This window comes from Cajanus cajan, chromosome 1 (genome assembly GCF_000230855.2).
Source record: "Cajanus cajan strain Asha chromosome 1, NIPB_CcT2T_4, whole genome shotgun sequence".
Classification (NCBI taxonomy): domain Eukaryota; kingdom Viridiplantae; phylum Streptophyta; class Magnoliopsida; order Fabales; family Fabaceae; genus Cajanus; species Cajanus cajan.
Window position 1 is genome coordinate 43,959,978 of NC_138517.1, and position 24,037 is coordinate 43,984,014.

The 24,037-nt window shown below is 27.1% G+C and overlaps 1 protein-coding gene across 1 annotated transcript; it reads left to right on the top strand.

The window, feature by feature from the left end:
- The first annotated feature begins 377 nt into the window (after positions 1-377).
- On the top strand, positions 378-23,336 carry LOC109788432 (4-coumarate--CoA ligase-like 9). The gene is made up of 6 exons (XM_020347156.3): positions 378-1,767; positions 3,978-4,164; positions 4,756-4,898; positions 21,340-21,407; positions 22,290-22,392; positions 23,032-23,336. Exons 1-6 carry the CDS (start codon positions 769-771, stop codon positions 23,143-23,145), a joined length of 1,614 nt encoding a protein of 537 aa, XP_020202745.1. The 5' UTR covers positions 378-768; the 3' UTR covers positions 23,146-23,336.
- Positions 23,337-24,037: the final 701 nt, after the last annotated feature.

The following is a 24,037-nucleotide window of genomic DNA, read 5'->3' on the forward strand; positions in this document are numbered from 1 at the left end:
CATTAGGTCTTTCTTTTTACAGTGGCTGTATTGGAATTCATCAAGCATGGAATGAGAAACTTTCTTAGCAATAACCTAGTGTAGAATCGTTTTCTCTAGCAATTCTCTATTAATTGGTCTTTAGACAATTGCACGTGAATGTTGTGTTGCTTATATTCTTAATATCATGTGTATATATTGTATGACTTGTTAAAGTGAATAAATATGCTTGATATGTGATTGAGTTACTATTTAAACTATTATGGTTATAATTATATAATTGATATTATATATCTTAATACTTGTTTATGTGTGTGATTACTCAGTCTAGCTTATCTCATACTAGAAATGAAAGTAAGATGTGCATCTCACTTTCTCATTTTGAGTTTTTTTTTTTTGTATTTTGTAACTTAAGAATATGATGATGTAGGTGATTAGGCATGATGCCTTGACTATTTTTAAAATATGCTTTGATGTAGGATATGAGATGGAAAGATTTAAAATTTATGATTTATGTTACATGTTTTCTTTTGATATTTATGGTATAACTCGTTTATATTTGTTGATTATTAGGAACCTTATGTTAGTTCTTTTGAAGTTTTGTGTGAGCTTTAAGTGGTCCCATGCAAACATTTTCCTACATTCATTGCATCATCCTTTTCTCTATTCGTTCCTGTGTCCAAACATCATGTTCCTTCGTTATAAAAGCGCAAGAGTAGAACTGAACAAAACAGTTGCAAGCTAAAGCAAACACATTAAGAAAACCACTTTATACAAAAGAGAACCAGAATGAACTCACCAGACACAGACCCTAGGAGCGGCTTCAACCGCGCTTCCAGAACCTTCCACAGCCTCAAACCCCCTCTCCTCCTCCCTCCGCCCGACGCCACCGTCTCCGCCGCCACCTACGCCATCTCCCTCCGCCGCAACTCCCCCTGGCCGGACTCCACCACCGCTGTCATCGACGCCGCCACTGGCCACCGCATCTCCTACGGCGAGCTCATCCACCGCGCCCAAACCCTAGCCTCCAACCTCGCCTCCGTCCTCAAACTCTCGAAAAACGACACCGCACTGATCCTCTCCCCAAACCTTCTCCAAGTTCCAATCCTCTGCTTCGCGCTCCTCTCCCTTGGCGTGGTCCTCTCCCCGGCGAACCCTCTCTCCACGCGCTCCGACCTCACGCGCCTCCTCCACCTCAGCAAGCCCTCCATCGTCTTCGCAGCGGCCTCCGTCGCGGAGAAAGCGCGCGAGCTTGGACTCCGAGTCGTGCTGCTCGACTCGCCCGAGTTCGAGTCGCTCACCAGGACTCCTACGGACTCTCCGAGTGAACCGGCGCGAGTGCGTCAATCCGACGTGGCGGCGATCCTTTACTCGTCGGGGACGACGGGGATGGTGAAGGGCGTGGCGCTGACGCACCGTAACTTGACGGCGTTGGCGGCGGCACAAGACGCCGTTCGCGCGAAGAGAGAGGAGCCCGTGGTGTACCTCTTCACGATGCCGTTTTTCCACGTGTACGGGTTCACGTTCACGGTGAAGGCGATGGTGACGTTGGACACGGTGGTGGTGATGGAGAGGTTTAGTCTTCGGGGGATGCTGAGCGCCGTGGAGACGTTCGGCGTGACGCATGCGGCGGTGGTGCCGGCGCTGTTGGTGGCTCTGACGAAAGACGGCGCCACTGAGGGGTACGATTTGAAGACGTTGGAGACGATTGCGTGCGGTTCGGCTCCGCTGGGAAAGGAAGTCTTTGAGGCTTTCAAAGCCAAGTTCCCCAACGTCGTCGTCGTACAGGTTTGCCTTTGCCATTACATAATCAAAGCTTCCCAATTTTTTTTTAACTGTATATTAATTTATTTTAAAATACCTTTATGGTATATCTTACTAAAAAAGAGGACCCACTCTCACTACTTCTCTCATTTTTTTTTAAATGATAAGCATGCTTAATTTTTAGTGTGAAATTTATTTATAAAAAAATCAAAATTATAATTTAAAATAAATATTTATAGAATAACATCGGATATAAAATGTGGAGATAAAAAATACATATCACTCTAGTTATTATTAATAAATTAAAGATAAAATTATATTTTTAATCTATTCATTTTTATAAATTTATAAAATTATAAAATTTTGATCTTATCATTAATTTTGTATTCGTTAATAATTAATTTTAATATTATTTAATAATTTATTATCACTTAAGTAATATATTTTTAGTAACATAACATAAAAATTAAAATTAAAAAATAATATATAACTTTTTTTATTATTTTAATGAATAATTAATATTTATTTTATTAATAAATCTTATTTTTATATATTTTTAATTTTTTTTATTTTAAATATCATATTATAAAATAACATATCATTTAAGTATGAATAAATATAAAAACTTAATTATTATTAATGTAAATTTAATGAGATGATTTTTTTTTGTATATTCTATTAAAATTAAAGATATTAAAATCTAAATTTTAAAATAAAAGGATTAATATCGCAAATCAATAAAATAAAAGAATCAGAAGTATATTTTAATAAAAAAAATTAAATAAGTATTTTTTGTAAAACAAAAGTGAATAATTATTATTTTTGAAGAAGGTAATTATTTTCAATATTTTTTTTCTTATTTTATAAAAAATAAAGATACATTATTAAAAAATCAGTTAAAATATAACAAAGAGTGAAAGACATATAACTATCTTTCAAAAATTGAACACAAAAAAGTAATATCTCTTTTATATTGTTATAGGTAATAAATATTTTAAATTTAAAGTATAATATATTCAAAATTTATAAATTTATAATATTTATTATATACAAATAAATATTTAATTTAGTCGCAAGTTAAAATCATTAATCCACTCGTAGGAATTTTTATTTTTTGAAACAAATGAATGCTTTTTTTCTTCTCTTTTTAATTCAAAGGAAAGAAATGAGAATAACTAAAGTATTTAATGTATTAATACTAAATTATTCTGGTTCACAATTCAAACGGCTTTTCAGTCGTTTAACGTCCTCCACATGGATCACATCCCACTGATGGAAAATATCTATGAAAGAGAAAATAAATTGATACAAAATAAAAAAGTTCGAGAGAGTCAAACTAGCTAAACAAAAAGTACGTGTTCAATTTAATTGGTATTGAATTTAATAATGTTATCATGGTTTCGAGGATATTAATTTTGGTACTCTTACCAATATTATTATATTAAAATAATTATAAATACATATTAAATATTATTTATATTTATATATAAAAGAAATTTTGATATATAATTTTTTTTAAATCTCTTAATAATTATCAACTATCTTCACCAATTCGGATGTATTCAAATAAGAACATGGAGGGTCTTTTACTTACTAATTTAAATAAATAAAAAATAACTTTATATTTAGTCAAAGAACATTAAAAGAAGGAAAAAAAATTTATTATTCATAATAATTTTATCTTGAAAAATATTATCTTTAGTAAAATTTCACTATGTTTTATATAAAAAAAAAAATAGTTAGAAAATAAAAACTAGAAGTTAAATAACGAAAATACAATAATGAAATGAGACGAAAAGCAAATAAAAATATATATGCAAATGGAATGTATTAAGTTTATTACAAATAATAACGGTGTATAACAATCACTTTTCTTTCATTATTTTATATTATTATTTTTTTACATAGACAAGTGAAAAAAAAGTTGATTCACTTTTCTTTTTCATTTTTTTCAAATAAATAAATATAGAAAGAGTATTTTTAAGTCAATATTACTAGTATTTTATTATTGCCAATTTACGATATCTGTAGGTCTTTCTACTAACTTTATATTATGATTTTTATATTGCGATAATATTTATAATATTTTTATTTTTTGACTATGTTACGAAGAAGACTTTATAGAAAAAGATAAAAGTTGGATCATACTTGTGTATGTTCTTTTCATATCCCTTTAACAACTTTTGTATTAAGAAATTATAAATAAATAAAAAATGATGTATTAAATAATGTAGGGATACGGTTTAACTGAGTCAACTGCTGCGGTAGTTCGAACGAGTCCAGAGGAGCCTCATCGATTGGGAACAACAGGTAGATTGAATGCAGGAATTGAAGCCAAAATTGTTAACCCAAACACTGGGGAAGCCATGCTTCCTGAACAACAAGGAGAACTCTGGATTAAAGGACCTTTAGTTATGAAAGGTAATTAATACTTAATTAACACTTGTCACTAATTAATAGTTGATGTGTAAAATTATTTATATTAAAGTGGTGTTTGACATATGGGAAAATTTTAGTTTTTCAGTTTAAAATATTTAGTTTATCATTAAAAATTATTTTTCCAAGAAACATTGCTTTTTGGAATTTTTTTTTAACTTTTGTTTCTCGCGAAATTGTTCTAATGAAAAGATTTAAATTTAACCTTTCCAAATTAAAAAAAAAACATTTTATCATGATAAAATATCATATTACTTTCATTGTCTCAATTACAATAATAAATAATTAAATTTTATAAAAAATAAATAAATATAAAAATATTTAATTTCTAAAAAAATATATAAAATTTATGATCAATCAAATAAATTTTAATTTATTAAAATCATAATTCAGGAATCATGATTCCTAATTCCTAGACATGAAATTTTTTTCAATATACCCATCATACTCTAACTCATATACACATATATATATAACAGTTAAGTCTTTGATCAATTACACCATTTAATTTTTCTAAGATGAGATTAATTGATGATTGTTTGTTTCATACACAATGCATGGACGATGTAAGAGAAGGCTATGTGGGTGACCCAGAAGCAACTTCAGCAACCTTGGTGGATGGGTGGTTAAGGACTGGGGACCTCTGTTATTTCGATAAAGAGGGTTTCTTGTATGTTGTAGATAGGTTGAAAGAGTTGATCAAATACAAAGGCTACCAGGTAACATATTTATTTATTATTTTTTATACAGATAATTGTTGGGATATAAACAAGTCTCACATCGATAAAATAAGACAAGAAATAACAATTTATATAATACAAACATACTTCAATGATCGAGAGGTCTTTTGGGTGATGACCAAAAGAAAAATCGTGAGGGCTTAAGCCCAAAGTGAACAATATTTCATCATTGTAGAATATGCTTGTGTCACTACTACAAGATACACATTTTACATCGGTTCTTTAAAGTCATCTACATCGGTTCTAAAACCGATGTAGAATAGAGCGACGTAAAAAATGTATACATTTTTACATCGGTTCTGAAAAACCGATGTAGATTTAAGCATAAATTTACATGATTTAAGCATAAATCTACATCGGTTCTCAAGAGAACCGATGTAAATTGCAGTTTTTTTTTTTTTAAAAAAAATAATGCTTATTTTTGGATTATTTTTGATTACCTGTAATTAAATACAAATGTATGCTCATTACATTTCTTTGCTAATAGGAGATAAATTTATAGTATACAGAAAGCAAATAGGAGGTGTATTATAGTAACATCTCATACTCCCACCAGCAAGTCTTTCCCATATGGATAACAAAATTAATAGCTTACAAAATCATCATTGCTAAATTAGAGTGCACAGTTATGACAGTAATATTTTAGATAAATTTATGATGTTTAAAAAACAACAATTACAACTTAATGAAAATACAATGCTTCAACTGTGCGGGGGACACACAGGCACACAGTTTACTTCATCATGTAAGATACAATGCAACATGCTACCAAGAAAAGAAAATACTACTCCTACCACATTAATGCTTCTTCACCTCATTTTTATGCCTGTCCACTAGTATGCAAAGCTGTCCTCCCATTCTGTGAATCTTGAGCAGATGGATCAGCTCTAGCTGCAAGCAATATCTGCACCAGTTCTCTCCCCTCTATATAAGCAAATTACAAATAGATAAGCAGTGGCTGAGATAGCTCTGCAGTCATAAATAATCAAGGAAGTCCAAAATTATGACGAACATAAATTTATATCAACCAAGACAACATGATATTACAAATTATAATATACATACTTATGTATAAATTTTAATGAAACAAATAAATATAAACGTACCCTTTTAGAGGCTAGCTCAAGAGCAATTCTCGCTCTTGCTATAACTCCAAATTGTCCTAAGCCTCCAGGAATGCTGTCATAACAAATGATGCCCTGTTTAGAAAAAAAAAATATTTAAGAGTAGAAAAACATTAGAATAATTTACTAACTTCCATGAGATAAAACATGGAATGTATTAATTAATTGTAAATTTTGTTTAGGGGAACAGATATGAGTGATTTTAATTTTTACCCAATATGGAATTCCATAGAGCTTGAGCAAAATTTGAATCATACTGTAAAGTAGTAAAATAAATTTGAATCATAAATACTTCAATTGAATAACCAGATTTGTAGCACAAGCGCTCAACACACAAGGGTCTCCCCTTGTAAGGAGTGATCTCCTTCAATCCACAGGAAAAAAAAACTACTATAATAATCAACCCCCATCCGAACATAATGTACACACAAACATGACACAACTGTCCAACACAATTAATACAAATAACTGCCAAATAAACCACATTAATAAATGTCAGATAAACCGCACGTAGCTGTTCAGCACATATATAAATAACTGATGGAGCCTATTTCTTATAACTCATATCATATACTTGAGGCCTTCCATCGGTCTATCCAGTTTGAAACTTTAAGCCATGACTGAGGATTTAAAATGAATTATTAAATTTAAACAAAAGGATCAATGTATGAAAAGCTCAGCCAATGTTAAGTAACCAAATATCACTTCTTGTTACTTACTAATCCTCTGGAGGCTAACAAAAAAAAAGTAGTTATTTGCCTACATGATTTTAGCATTCTTTTATATATTTCATCAAACTTCAAGTTCAAGCATACATCCAAGAAAAATATTTGTTAAACCCAGACATAATGATTGATAAAAAAATCAATACACATTAATTTTAGCCCCTGAAAGTGACAACTTGAGTTACTTGGTCCCAGACAAATTATTTCTTTGAGGGATGAAACTGAATACAGATTGACAATTGGGTAGGCTAAACATGTTAGTTGATAAATCATATCAATTCCGAACAAAATTGCTACATGGTTGCATGATTGCATGATTATGACAGTACACAACACACCACTATTACATATGGATCAACATTCAATTCACCATCTAACAAAGTATATAAACTGATATTTGCCCACTAATCACCATAGTAATAGTAGTGGTCTGCAAATTATTGGTGTATAATCACAGTACACAACACACTTGTTAGGGCCAAGGAGATAAGAAAAATTTATTTCCTAGTAAGTTGTAAATCATTCTCAGCCAGCCAATACACAACCAATGAAGGGGTTCCCTCTTAAGCCCTCTATCATCATTTTGGACACACCCATGTAGCACTCCATCAGCCATTTGAGACAGCACATACTTATAAAGACAGATACATGTCACTGACAATTAACATTTGCCGTTCAAAAAAAAAAAAAATGCCACTAATATTATTTCACTAACTCCTCAGAAACAGGAGATTTAACCATACCAACACTAACTCACAACTTATTAAATGTAACAACAGTTGATAGCTGAAAGCCTTAAACCAAGGATTTATTAGTAAAAATGAATTTGAATTCTAGTTTGCACTTTGCAAGTGCTCGGGATAACTCTAGTTTGCACTTTGCAACATTTTGCCCCACCAAATTAAGTAATGCAGAACGCTAGTGTACCTCACTTTCAAAGCAGTCCAAAAAATTTAAACTAAACATCATCCAAGCCATGAACATAACTAAACTTAATCCACATTTTACAAATTATAAACAAGCAACACTCATCCAAACGCAAATATTTCATAAAACAACCAAAATCCAGCTAGCATAACAGTTATACCTTCTCCTGAGACTGAAAAACAGGTTGCTCGACTTCAACCGGAACCACAAAACCATGCACGGGCACATGGAAAGACACGTAATTCCCCCCAGCAGCAGCGGCAACAACTTCAACCGAAGCCTTCATCTCTAAAGTGGTAGTAAAGTACTCCGAAGACATAATCTAATTCAACTTCTCCTCAATGCAGCATCTAAAAATAGAAACCAGAAAAAGAAAACATCAATAACAAGTTAACAAACAACAACGAAACACAAAGCATCAAGCCCAATGGGCTGCTCGGACTTGGCGAGCCATAGCTTGGTGTGTTTCGCGCAGCGCTGGAGCGCGTTCTTGTGCGAGAAGCTGGAATCGGCGGGGCGTGAAACGAGAAGGGCGTGCAAGGCAGAGATCGAATCGAGGTTCTTCTCGCCGAGCAGATCGGTGGCGTCATCGGTGACGTAGTCGTAGGTCAAGCAGCAACCGCGCTCGTGCGTCTGGGTGAACATCGTGGAAGGAAGTCGCTCTTGATGTCGAAGAGCGAGCCGAAGTAGAGCAGGTTGAGGAGGTCCTTGAGAACAGCGTTGTTCGAGTGTGGCGGCGGCTTGCTGGAGTGAGATTTCTCGGCTAGGGTTTCGGTGCCATGGCGGGTGTGCGCGGCGGAGGCTTCAACGCTAGGTCTTACCAAAACTAAACAAGATGAATAGAATGTTTAGGGCTTCAACGTATGCGTCTGAGTATTACATCGGTTATTGAGTGAACCGATGTAGATGTATTTGTAATTATTTACAAAATTGCCACAGCGCATTCAAAACGACATCGGTTCCACAAAAACGATGTAAAATGCTTAATATTTACATCGGTTTCAGCTATAACCGATGTAAATATGCACTGTATTTGATTTTTACATCGTTTCTACCTAAACCGATGTAGAATTGACGATGTTGAATAGTCATTTTCTAGTAGTGTGTAATAACCATATTAAAACAATTCTCATAAAATATCCTCTCAGACAAATATTATAAAATAACCCCATCAATAATATATCTTTATTAAACTTTTTATAACATATTTGTCTAATATTATTAAAAGTATATTTGGATAATTTTTTTAAAAAAATATTTTCAAGAGAAAAAATAAGATTTTTTTAAACTTAAAATTAGTCTATACTTAAACTAATTTATAAAAAAATTCTCATATAATTTATTAAAATCTTTATTTTTAGCATGTAAGCTCATTTCATCTAATAAATATGTTTTATGGACACCGGAAAAGTGGAAATACCTCATGGACATTTTATATCTATATATATATATAAAAGGAAGGATTTGTTTACTCTCGGAGTAAGTTTATCTAGACTTACTCTGTTTAATAACTCATATTTTATATCAAATTTCAACGATCCAACCGTTGAATTTAAAGTTCTTAATGTATATATCAAATTTGTAAATTTTTAAAAAATTTAAACACCATTTGATACTTCATTTCATTAATTCAAATCAATGTATAAAATGATTTTATGATTATCCGTCAATTAAAATTAATGAAATGAAGTATTAAATGATTTTCAAATTTTCTAAAAATTTGTAAACTTGATCTATGTATTAAAAACTTTAAATTCAATAGTTGGATCGTTAAAATTTGATGTAAAACATGAGTTATTGAATGATGAACTTACTCATAGAATAAATGGATCCTTTATATATATATATTATGTGACTTATCACGTATATAGAGGATGAATTTATTTGTCTATCTAAATTTACTCTGTTTAATAACTCATGTTATATATCAAAGTTCAATAATTCAACTGTTAAAATTAATTTTTAATGCATAGATCAGATCTGTAATTTTTTTAAAAAATTAAAAATTATTTGATACATCGTTTCAATAATTCAAATTGATGGATAATCATAAAATCATTTTATACGTTGATTTGAATTATTGAAATGAAATATCAAGTGATTTTCAATTTTAAAAAAAATTATAGATTTAATCTATGCATTGAGAATTTTAAATTCAATGGTTGAATAATTAAAATTTGTTGTAAAACATGAGTTATTGAGTAGAATAAGTCTAGGTAGACATACTTTTAGAGTAAATGAATCCCTCCTTTTATATATATATATATATTTATTTATTTTTCATTATTTGGGAGTCTAATTAGATGTGTAAGTGAATTGGGTTAGGTTGGACTTAGAAGGATTTGTTATTCAAGTTAATCAAAATTCAATAGATCATGATGGATTGGATTTATGTATTTTTATTGTGAAATCCAACTTACCCACCCCAATCACTAATGGGTTGATTGGATTAAGTTAATCAGATCAACATAACTTATATTTATAAAAATTTAAATATTTCATAATAAATTTAAATAATTTGATATTTTAGTGAAAATTCAATGTTATCAACTTGTAAAATAAATAATGAAACAAACTAAATTTTAAAATAAATTTTTTAATTTTTTTTATATTATTATCAACTAAAACAACTAATATTAATACAAAATAAAATTTAAAACAAGTATGTTATATTGCTACAATATTAAACCAAATATTAAACACTAATACAATCTAAAATTTGTAGCTTTTGGACAATTGGAGAGTTGTTCATGCAATACAAACAAAAGAGCAAGTTCTCTTACTATATTATAAACATCTCTAAAATATTAAATATGCAAAAAAAAAAAAAAAACTAGTTTGAAAATATTACCTTAAGAAACAAAGGCAATAATAATGGTAAGAAAAAAAAATATCAATCATACTTCATATCATTTTAAAACACTAAGTTATCTATTTGTTGAAGACATTATTTGAGACATACATAAAGGACAATTGTCAATTGTGACGACGAATAGAACCTGATCACACTATTTATTTAAACCTAAGCACCTTCTATCATACGCCTACTTACATTAATTTGGGGCTTAATATCTTCTAATTAATGAATCATAAAATTAATTTATTTTTGATAAAATAAAGTTCACAATTAATTGTAGCCCACAAAAATTTATAGAAAAATTCTAACAACTAGTAACTCCCAACACGGCATCAATGTGAAAGAGAAAAGTGAGTATTGAGTATCATTAATACTAACTTATAGATTATTATTATTATTATTATTATTATTATTATTATTATTATTATTATTATTATTATTATTATTATTATTATTACTATTATTAAGCTCAAGATATTTCATGTCTCTATATTTATTTTATTTGAATAAAAAGTAACTTGTTTATTGTATGTGTGTCCACACTTTTATTGTACCTATATTTGTGTCCTTAGTTCTATTGTGCTAGAAGAAATTAACATATTGTAACAATTTCTCTAGTTATGCATTGACTTGAATATTAATTTTAGTTTAATATTTTATCTTAAATACATCTTTTTATGTTATAGTTGTCAATTTTGACTTTTTATTTTTGAGATAAAATGCTAAGTTTGATATATTATGACAATTTTTCTTATTATAAATTGCTTTATATATTACTTTTAATTTATCAATTTTTACTACAAGAAAAATGCTAATTTTCGACAGAAATTTACGACGGAAAGAGGTAAATTTTCGACAGATTTTTTGTTTTTCGACGGATTTCAATCCGTTGGAAAAAGTGGCGTCGGAAATAATTTTCCGATGGATTTTTTTGACGGATATTTCCGTCGGAAAATTCTGTCAGAAATTTTCGACAGAAATATCCGTCAGAAAATTCTATCAGAAATTTCCGAATTTTAATTTTAATAAATTTATTAATGTAACAACCTTCATATTTGGCCTCTCAAGGATTCTATTTCACGATATTGACGGAATTTTCCGACAGAAATATCCGTCGAAAAAATCCATCAGAAATTTCCGACAGAATTATCCGTCGGAAATTTTTGCAGAATTTTAATTTTAATAAATTTATTAATGTAACAACCCTCATATTTGGCCTCTCAAGGATTCTATTTCACGATATTTCACTGTTTAGAGTGTTTTATCCTTACTTGTGCAATTTCTGGGAAACTTCCCAGAAGGTCACCCATCTCAGTACTACTCCAGGTCAAGCACGCTTAACTGTGAAGTTCTGATGAGTAAGCTACCGAAATGTATATGTATGTTGTCAGTATAACTTGTACAAATTAATTCATTTAAGTCATCCTCAAATATACAATCTCATATTTGTACTATAATTATAATATATAATAATTTTATATTACGAATAATAATAATAATAATAATAATATATTTAATTATTCTTTTTTTTATATGTACTTACTTTTATAATTAACATCTACTTATTTTTATTTAAAATTATAATTTAAATTATTTAATTTTATAATTTATATTGATAATATAATTTATAAAATTATAAATATTTATTTATTACATACTTATAAATTAAATTTTAATATTTTAAATAAATTATTAATTAATTTAATATATTTATTTACCTTAAATCGAACATATAAAATTTAAAAAATATATTTATCCTTGTTTTTTTTTAATTATCAACTATTAATAAAATACTAACTTAAAATCTTATCTAATTATATATAATATTCTCATATTAAATTTAAGACCAGATATTAGTTATACAAAAATATTAAGATCATATAGTAAATTGTCAATAAGAATTTAGTTAAATAATTTAAAATAAGTAATGTTTCAATTATATTGTTTTGTAAGTTATCTTAAATCAAACATATAAAATTCAAAAAATGTATTTATAACCCCCTCATATATATATATTAAATGTGAATTTGGTAAAACCAACTGTTAGTTTGAAAGTTCATATCTCTTATAGATTATATATAAAAAACTTTATATTAATCCAAGATGATTTGATACTTCATTTTTATAAAATAAAATTGATGTAATATATTCATTTCAAAATACACTAAAATATGAACACTTTGATTACCTTCCGGTTGTTGTTAAATTTTAACAAAATTTGATATACACGTATAAAGTGATATGAACTTTCAATTTAACGGTTGGATTTACAAAATTCACATTTAATATAAAGTTATTGAGTAGTATAATACTTAGTAAAAGTTACACCGGTATAATTATAACCCCATATTATATATATATATATATATATATATATATATATATACACACACATATATATACAGGGACGGATGCACGTTTGGAATAGTGGGGCACTTGCCCCCATTACTATTTGACATATACTTAATTTTTTATCTAAAAAAATAATATATTTTAAAAATAATAATTATATTCTAATAAAATAAATATATAGATTCAGAAAAAAAAAATGTTTATTTATTTCATATCTATCAAATTTTTGAAAGAAATTAATTCTCATGTGATAAAAAAAATTGTTAATAATGAATTAATTTTTTTAAAAAGTTTAATTATAATATATATATATATATATATATATATATGTATATATATATATATGTGTGTGTGTGTGTCTTAATATTTACATATATAATGTAATATATTAAAATAAATAATTTTTTGATAAAATAAAATTTGTAGCATGCATGTTTATCTTTTGTATTTTTTATTTATTATATACATTGATTGAAAAAATCAAAATAGTAAAATTGTATACATTGATTAAAAAAATCAAAATAAGAAAAATTAGAAGATTTATATGTTCCATTTAGAATTGTTATTATAAGATATATTTTAAAATAAATTATCATCTAAAAATATATATTAGATATTAAAAACATATTTATATCATAAATAAATTAAATTTTATTTTTATAAAATTTAACATTTATTTTTATTTTTAATAGTGTTAAATTATTATAAAATAAGTCTTTATGATTGTAGTTCTACCCAACTAAATTATAATAAAATATAGTGTGAGCTAATTTATTTTCATCTTTAATACTAATCGTAGATATAAAAAACTTGTAATAAATAATTATAATATATATTTATACCTTTAAAAGTTATATATAAAATTTTTATACTACAAATATATATAAGCAATTAAAAATAATAAATTAAAAATAAAAAATTAAAATAAGAAATTAAAAATAATAAAAATAAGAAATTTCTGACGGATTTATATTTCCGTCAGAAATTTTTGACGGAAATATAAATCCGTCAAAAATGTTTGACAAAATTTTTCGTCGAAAACTTTCTGTCAAAATTTTTGACGGATTTGTATTTCTGTCAGAAATTTTTTACGGAAAATTTCTGACAGAAAATTCTGTCGAAAATTTATGACGGATTTATATTTCTGTTGGAAATATCCGACAGATCCATATCCGTCGGAAATTTTCTGTCAAAAATTTACATTTTTCTTGTAGTATTTGTTTTGCTTAATATATATTTACAATTTTTTCTGCCTTAATGGATTTTATTTGTCTTTAATACATGTTTATTTAATTTTTTATCATTGAGAGAAAAATACATGTTTATTTAATTTGTGTACTTAATTTATTTATTATATGTTTATTCGTTCTCAATATAGTCCACATTGTTGGTCCTTGTTTACTAGAATCTAAAAAGGGAGTTGAATAGATTATATCCGTAGATGACTCTAATTTCGTAATTTATTGATTATAGCCTATTTAAAACTCAACCTTTAATCAATTTGACTTAATAAATTACAACAGATTACAATATATAATACCAATATAACAAAATTTCAATGTTAACGTAGCAAATCAGTCACTTGTAATCAAGGTTAATTTTATATTATCAACTTCTTAATCAATTTCAATTACAAGAATAATATTCAGAGTATAAGAGGTAATTGAAATAACATATCATATATCTTTGAATTCTTTAATAAGATTCATAACAAGATTATTAAAGAGATAAGGGTAAGAAGATAGAGAACACAAAAATTTATACTAGTTCAGCCATTCACTTGGCCTACATCCAGTTTTCTCTTATTTAGCATCCCACTAAATCAAATATCATTCACTACAATATTGTTTACAAACACTATGCCCACGCAATATTACAAGAATGTAAACACACATCAATCTTGACACTACAAGACTAAAAAATATACAAATTTTTGCACCCTACAGAAATTACTTGAGAAATCTCACTCAAGATTTCAAAATCTCTTATTGAGACACCTTATCTCAAAAGATACATCATACAAAATGAAAATATAGTTTAAAAGATAAAAAAAATATCACCTAATTTGTGTAAACATTGATCTTTCACAATAGAATTCACTTCTTGAATTTCTTCTTTCAGTTTCTTTGATATTATTCTTGTTTTTAAAAGTATTCTTTTCTCTAATGTTCTTTTTCAAAAAGGTTCTCTTATAATTTTATAAAAGATAGGTATTTCAAGTGGAAGGTGTAATTGATTTATAAAGAGCCATAACGAAAGTAATCTGTTACTTGATATGATAATTGATTATCAGTTCATCTAAAAATTGAATTTTGAACATAAAGTGTCAGGGTAATCAATTATGAGACTTGGTAATTGATTATCTCAAACTTTTCAGAACCCAGATTTGTAATTCATTCTGTGGTAATGGATTATCTCCTCTGATAATCGATTATCCCAATGAAATTCTTAATTTTTTAACCTTGTTTTAAGCATGATACATTGTTTTAATCTATTACCAGCTCTGGTAATCTATTAACACAAATGACATTTGAATATCCTTTTCCAATAACAGCTAATTTATTACCCTGAATGGTAATTGATTAACAATGTTACTTTGAAAACTCTTGTTTGAATTAAGTCATATTTCTATATTTAAACACTTGGTAGTAAATTACTTTTTCATGATAATCTATTACTTTATGTTTATACATGGAAATACTAAATAATAAAGTTCTTGGATTATTAAAAGCTTGATTAGTTCTTGAATTAAGAATTCATCATCATCGCCATCGTCATCAATTATAAACAAACACACACACATGTCTATATCTATTACAATCAATACATTATCATTTTTCATAGGCTTAAGCAACATCTATGAAATACATCATCAAAATAAAAATATTTTTCAAGAGTGTTCAAGATGTCCCATCATCTCAACACACATTTTTTATGTGCAGTGCATGAGAACAAGATCTTGTAAACGACTGTCTATTTTGGTATATACATTTAGATTTTAGAAAAATTAATTATATTTAAATAAATATAGTAGTGAGTCATATATTAAAATAAATAAATTGAATAAATATTCAATACTAACATTTTAATAGAATAAAATTATTTTTTAGATATATTTTAATTCATGAGAATATATAAATGAAAATTATAAAAAGATTAACAAAATATAAAATATTAATTCATTCAAAAAAATTAGTGCAATTTGTGATAATATTAAAAATATAAAATGAATTTAATTTGTAAGTTAAAATTAACTTATATATGCTTTCTCAATAATTTCATAATCTACCTGCTCTATTATAAGTACATATAAAATCAATAAACATTAATGCTTGCCTTTAAAAAGTGTTTAACAATAAGTTTTTATACATGTGTAAGGAGTTTTATATAGTGTTAATTGCTTATACATAGAAAGAGACAGATAAAAAAAATGTTTAGATTGTAGATAATTATAGATGATAAACTTCCATTACATGGAATCAATAATGCATTAGATGCCTAGCTACATACATTTAAAAAGATGCATAAGAGAATGGATAATAATAACACTACTAGAATTTCTCTTATTACATGTGACTTTTCCTGCGAATTTTTATGAAAAATTTGCAAGAAACGTTGTTCTTACAAATTTTTCTGCGAAATTTTATTTGCAGGTAATACCTTCATGAATAATATATTTTTGCGAATTTTAAAATTCGCAGGAAATTTTCCTACGAAATTTCTAGCGAAAAAAATTCGCAAGAAAGTTTCCTACAAAAGAAAAATTTGCAGGAAAATTTGCAAGAAAGTTTTCTGTGAATTTTTTCGCAAGAAAATCTACAGGAATATTGTTTACAAAAAAATTAAAGAAATTACTATAAATTCTATCAATAATTCTTCAACTTTTAAATGCTCACAATGAATTCATCCGAAGCATTTGTTTACATGCCTCGAGCATGTGATACATAATCATTTAAATTCTAAGATTATAGATTATAAGTCTAACACTAAACCGTACAAATCAACTTGTAAGGTTGCCCCAACTTATATACTCTTTAATTGTTTTATTTTCGATGTGGGACTTGAAGTTTTTTTAAAATATTAAACTTATAAATTTAAATATATTTTTTATTTTTTCTACGGATTAAAATTTGCAGGAAAATTCGCAAGAAAAGTTAGCTGCAAATTTTTTTTACCATTTAGTAAACATTACTTGCGAATTTATTTTTGCAAGAAAATCTGCAAAAAAAAAATAAAAAATTCTTACACTATTTTCTGCAAATTTTTACCATGAATTTTTTTTATGATCATTAAAATTGTAGAAAAATTTACAAAAATTTCTTGTAAATTATTTTTTGTAAAAAAATTGTAAGAAATATCTATAAATTATTTTTCACAAATAAATTTGTAAAAAAATTTGCGAAATTATTATTGCAAGAAAATTCACAAAATATTTCTGCAAATATTTTTTTGTAGGAAAATTCGCAGGAAAATGACACTTTTTTAGTAGTGTAATTACATAAAAACTACACATAAAACACATGGAAATGAAAAAAAAAAGTTTCTTTGTTTTAATTTATACGACAAGAAAAAAATATCGGAGTAGTGTTGAATTATTATTAATCTCTAAATTATTAATTATTTTAGTGAAAAACTTTATACGTGATGTTTAAGTCTTTATAGGAATTTAACATCTCATAATAAAAAGAACTTACTATCAAGATTAGATACTAAATTCATATTTGTAATAAGTTATATTGTTATAAATTAATTATCCAGATCAATATGTATATTTTCAAAATAAAAATGTGGAAGTCAACCAAACCTGTTCTATAAAAGCACTAAACAATTTTTTCCATGTAAATTCTTAAGGAAAGAATTCTAACATCTTTGAAACACTTATTTATTTATTTGTTATTATTAATATTAAAAGTGAACTTTGTCATAGAATAATGAGTATGCTAAAGTCCTAAACACAATGTAAGATATTCTAACTATTTTTATCATGCATGGCTATAAAAGCATAAACATTGTCATAGCCATTTGAAGCATGATGAGATCTACCCAACAAGAATAGAGAACATAATTTGTCTCCTTGGGACACAGTTCTCTCTTATATAAGTTTATAAATTCTTATTCAACAACTTCATTAGAAGAGCAACTCTTTTTATCTTCATCATAAAACCCACAACAACGAAAGAGTGAAAATCCAATGACTTTTGTATACATAACATATTGCAAAGCCATAAAAGGAAAACAAAAACAAGATCAGATGATATATATGAAAGTAATTAGATGATAATAACATAGCCTTCTCGTGATGGACCATCACTCTCCACCCTCACGAATGTCTAAGTTAGCAACATTTATCCATACTTTTTCTTATTAGTTTCTTCTTACAAGAAGAGATATATAACAAATGATATGTTAAAAAAGTCAAATCTTTAACTTAAAGAAAAGGCAAATTTGTAGTGAAAAGATAAAGAACATACGAGTCTTGCATGAAGGCATATAGAACAGGTGAGAATACACAATTATATTTTTACCAGCCATGCACGCACACCTTCTTTTAAGTAGGCTGTGGCTTATTTACGTCGGTCCCTTTAAGGTTCGACGTAAATATTAACATCTACGTCTGACACAATGTATAGCCGACGTAGATGTTAAAATTTACGTCGGTCCCTTAAAGGTCCGACGTAAAAAAGTCATAAAAATTACGAAACATGCCACCGCATTTTTATTACGTCGGGTGTTTGTATTTTCGATGTAAAATGGGTGACGTAATATCCTAATTTTCCACTAGTGTGTATTTTGATAAGTATATGAAAAGAAAGGAAAAAGAAAGGGACGAGGATTTGCTGTTACCAATTTTACGAACATGGATTGTGGGAGAAGTGGGTTGTACTGTGTGGAGAGATGTGATTTTAAAAGAAAACTTTTTTGTTTTCCATTAATATCTAGTTATGTAACCATACAAATTGTTGGGATGCAAATAAAGTCTCACATCGTTCAAATAAGAGGATGAACACGAGTTTATATACATAATTATCTTTATTAGTTGAGAGGCTTTTTAGGTAGTATTCAAAAGCAAAATTGTGAAGGACAATATCTTACTAATGTGGAGGTATGTGTATGTGTATAGCAACCCCCAATGCGCTCAACACAAATTGACTAAAAGAGTATGAAATTAGTAAAATGTTTAAGGTTTAGGGTATTCTTTTTATATAATGTTATAAATTATTATTATTATTATTATATATTATTATTACTGGTGGATGGGATAAAGGTATTTCATGCCCTATTTTTTTTTTTTAAAAAATAACTGTGTATAATTGTGTAATATATAATTATTTAATGAAAATTTTCATTTGTAATAGGAATGTAATGTAAAGTTATTTAATGAAATTTTCATTTAAAGAACAAAATGGTCCCATTAAAAATAGAGATCAATGATAAAATTATATATTAGATTAATATTAGAATTTAGAACACCATATCAATGTTTATAAATCACTATAATCACTTACTTCTTTTAGACATCTCCATAATGAATTTGGTATCACAATGTTGATTATGTACTCACTTGTGTACGTTGAAAACAACTCTTCTAGCATAACTCTCTTATGTCACCATTGCCCCTTGGATGAAGCAAAAATGATAGTCACATAACCTATATAAGTGTCTAGTGAGATTCTAACATTGCAATTTCTGAAACTACAATGTAATTTCTATCCATTAGATATATTAAATCATTTAGGCCCCACATAAAAAAAACTTAGTGCACTTGCCTATTAAACTTGACCCAATAATTAGGTATCCTTATATGGTGATTTCCAAACATAAAATAGATCACATAATAAATTGGGTTACTAGGAAAATATATGTCAAATAATACTCTATCCATTTTCATAAAACAAAATTACATCAATTAATAGTAGTCCAAATAAATAAATAAAATTCTAACATTCTTCCACTTGGATTATATTAATTGGATTTCATTTATTTTGAAAACAACTCTTAGGTTGAACTATTGTGGTAATAAAACAACCTAAATATAATCACCATAAAAACATGATCAGTAACACCAATAAAATCACAAGGTAAGAGCCATGATAAAGACAAACTATTCAATGTTTGATTTGTCAATGACCACATAACTAACAATCTCATCAACATAAGCATAACACAAGTGTGAAAGCAGGTACACATCATAACACAAGTGTATGGATCTTACATTGTGTCTTCCCAAGAAAACACAACCAATCTCCTCAAGGAGATTATATATACATCATGTTTCTCGTGAAACATTATTTTCAAAAGGAATTAAATCATCTCGAGATAAATATATTTAATAGTCATTGTATTAATAATGTAAAATATCATTGCATAATAACATTAAAATTAAAAATAAAACAAGTTCAAGACAATAGAATAAACATACTAAATTATTACACTCCCATTAACTAAATACATCAAAGGACCTTACAATACCCATATTCTTAACATGTTTCATAATCACGATAATACTACAATAAAATTGATTATCACCGACAATTATTTAGTGGCAATAAATTAATTTTCTTTATTTTATTATTTAATAAAAATATTAATGACAAATATATAATGGCTACTAAAAATATATTTATATCATACCAAAATTTACTATTAGCGAAAATTATTTATTTAAAAAAATTTAAGTTCCAGATCGACTAGAAATAAGATAATTAAAGAATATATAAATGGATGATAACTCACACCTTACAAGTTTATTTTGTAGGGTTAAGTTAGACTTATAACTTACTATTCTAAGTTGATAAAATAATTAATTAGGATATAAGATAATTAAAAAATATATAAGTAAAAGACAATCTTCATCTTACAAGTCCCACATAGAGTAAAAACTAAAAAATATCACAAAAAGTTATACACTTTTTCCGACCATTATAAGGATTTTTACCAGCATTCAGAATAATTGCCACTAAATATTTTAGCGACACTACATATGATGACTATTGTAGAAATGCCGCTAAAAGATTTTGTAACAATTTTTATTATCACTAAAAACCATATTAAATACCACTAAAAATCTATTTTATTGTAGTATAAGTATAAGTCCTTTAGTTAAAGGATCAAGAAGTATTTTTTAAGTATATGCTTAACATGACAACAAATTTTCAATGACTTAGAAATGAAGTCTACAATTAAAAAATATAGAAAAAATTTCTTAACCATAAAACATGTGATATAGTCGTAAAACAAACAACAAACTCAGTTTTACATAGCAAAAGAAACTGTTAAAGTCTATTTTACAGATCGAATAGACATAGAGGTAACTCGATATCATCTTTCCACTTATAATTATTCATCGTCACATGATATAGGATGAAATGTCTATGCATTCTTTTACTATTTAAGTATAAATGATATATTTTTATATTATTATTTGTACATTGCAGGTTGCTCCTGCAGAGCTAGAACAGTTGCTAATGTCACACCCACAGATAAATGATGCCGCAGTTATTCCGTAAGATTCTACTCATACCTAACTAATTACCAAAGCACTTTGTAATAATTTTTTGCTTTTGTTTTTCAATGTTTAATTGAGAAAATATTTTTATAAGAAAAATAATATAAATACACCGATAATATAAAAATAGTTTCATTCAATCATAGATTACTGTATATGATAAAAATTCTGAGTTTTACAATATGTATTTAAAACACTGTAATTGACCGGCAGCATTTTTTATTTTTATTTTTACATATATCAAAATTAATCTCTTCTAAAAATACCTTCTTCAAGACAAATGTATTTTGTGGTACTTAATGTAATATGTAGTAAAGAAATATTTTTCATAATGACAAATTGTTAAAACGTACCAGACATAAAGCCATAAGGGAAAAATAAGTCGTCCTATTAAAAATTATATATATATATATATATATATATATATATATATATATATATATATATATATATATATATATATATATATATATATATATGAAGAGGGTTGAAATGATACTGATATAACTTTTGCCAAGTGTTATACCACTTAATAATTTTATATTAAATATGAATTTTGTAAATCCAACCCTTAAATTATTTTATCCTATAATCATTCCTTAATTATCTATTATTTTATCCTTTAATTAATTTTTAAACTACCCACTACACTCTCGTTTATTTTGTTTTTATTTAAAAAAAGACACAATGGGCCTCTCTTTTTCCTAGTAAACCATAAATCCTTATTCCTCGTCTCATCCAAATTCGCATTTCTGAGGCACTGTTTTAAAATTATTATTAAAATAGGAAACTGGAACTCACATATAACATATTCACAATTCACAAATACACAAGATTTTATAGGAAAGAATTAATAACCTTTAATTTCATCATTAACAGATACCCTGATGAAGAAGCTGGCCAGGTGCCCATGGCATTAGTGGTAAGACAACCCCAAAGTTCTCTTCACAAAGCACAAATAATTGATTTTGTCGCCAAACAGGTGCTTGCTTTTCCCTCGTGCTTTCTTTTGTATATTTACAATTTTTTTAGGTTCTATTACATAAATTTCTCCTTGAAAACTTGTAAAAAAAATAATAAAATAAAATACATTAAATATTTTTGTAATTCAAATAACCTACGTAATGTAACTTTTAGAGAAGTTAAAGAAAAGTAGAGCTTTTATAAAATTTAAGGATATGTTTGGATGAGCTTCTTTATAAGTACTTTCAGGAGAGAAAAATAACAAAGAAAATCAAAATGAGTTTTTCTATAAGTTAAAACTAGTTTATGCATAAGTTAAAAATAAAATTTTAGTTTATACACGAAGTCAAGTTCATTTTAATTTCTTTTTTATATCTTAAAAGTGTATTTGAATAAATTTATTCAACCAATATCTTAGTTACATCATGGAGATGATCTATTTAACAAAAAATTCCTGTGTTCAATATCCATTATGTGAGATTAGTCTCTTACTAGTGGATTGGGGATGAAATATACATGTGAGAGGAGAAAAAAGAAAAACAATAGCTTAACTCAACCAAGTATTTCTCTCCTCTTGTATACATGTTATTAAATGGATGTATATCGGTATATATATACATATTATTATTTTTATTTTGGCGTTTTTTCTTGGTTACAGGTTGCATCATACAAGAAAATAAGGCGTGTAGTATTTGTCGATTCATTACCAAAGAATGCTGCTGGGAAATTAATGAGAAAGGAATTAAGTAAACTTGCTTTCTCTAGGTTATAATGCTTTTGTTTTTATTTTTGTAGGGGTGGTGTATCCGTGTATGAATGAGTTTCGATAAATTTAAATAAGAGTTTAATGATGATTTATGACTGAATAATCATGTAAAACTATTTTATATTGATACTGTATTATTGTTAAATTCTTTAAATAATTCGTTTTTGGTTCCAATGAGAAAACAAAAGTTACAGTAATCTGGAAATATGTGAAAACTGATTTCATTTCATGCTATCAAGTCTTACAACTTACAAGAAAAGAACAAGTGTTGCTATGCGAAGTTGAAACCATTTTATCTGAAAAACTAAGGTCAACAAAATTCAATGATTATGAAAGGAAAATTTGATTAGTTGAGCTATCATACATTTACAATTGTTCAAATTATCCACTAAAAGTATCTTATCAAATTTTCTAATAGAAATTAATTATCAATAAAATTTATAAATACTTTATATCAATAATATAATTATTAAAAAAAATTATACTTAAAAAAAATTGATATTTAAATTACGAGTTTATATATAAAAAAATGGACTCATATCAAGTTCAACATTTTCAAAGTTAATACCATAGTATATTATTTGTGAAATTTATATGAGAATTTTTGTTTTTGTTTAGAGGAATTAAATATTAATTCAATGTAAGTGTTAATTTTTATACTGCTCACTAATATTTATAGAACACCATATATTACACGTTTATTAACTTTAATAATAACTATTTTATTGGTCATGCCAAACATAATTCTTAATTAGTTGACACTTATAGTGTACACCTACTAAACTTTAATTATCATTTAGTATAGAGGAGAATGTCTATAAACATATATCTAGAACTACCAAAGAAAGAAAGAAGGGGTGTTTTAATAGGCGTTTTCTCTTAAGCGACAAAATAATTG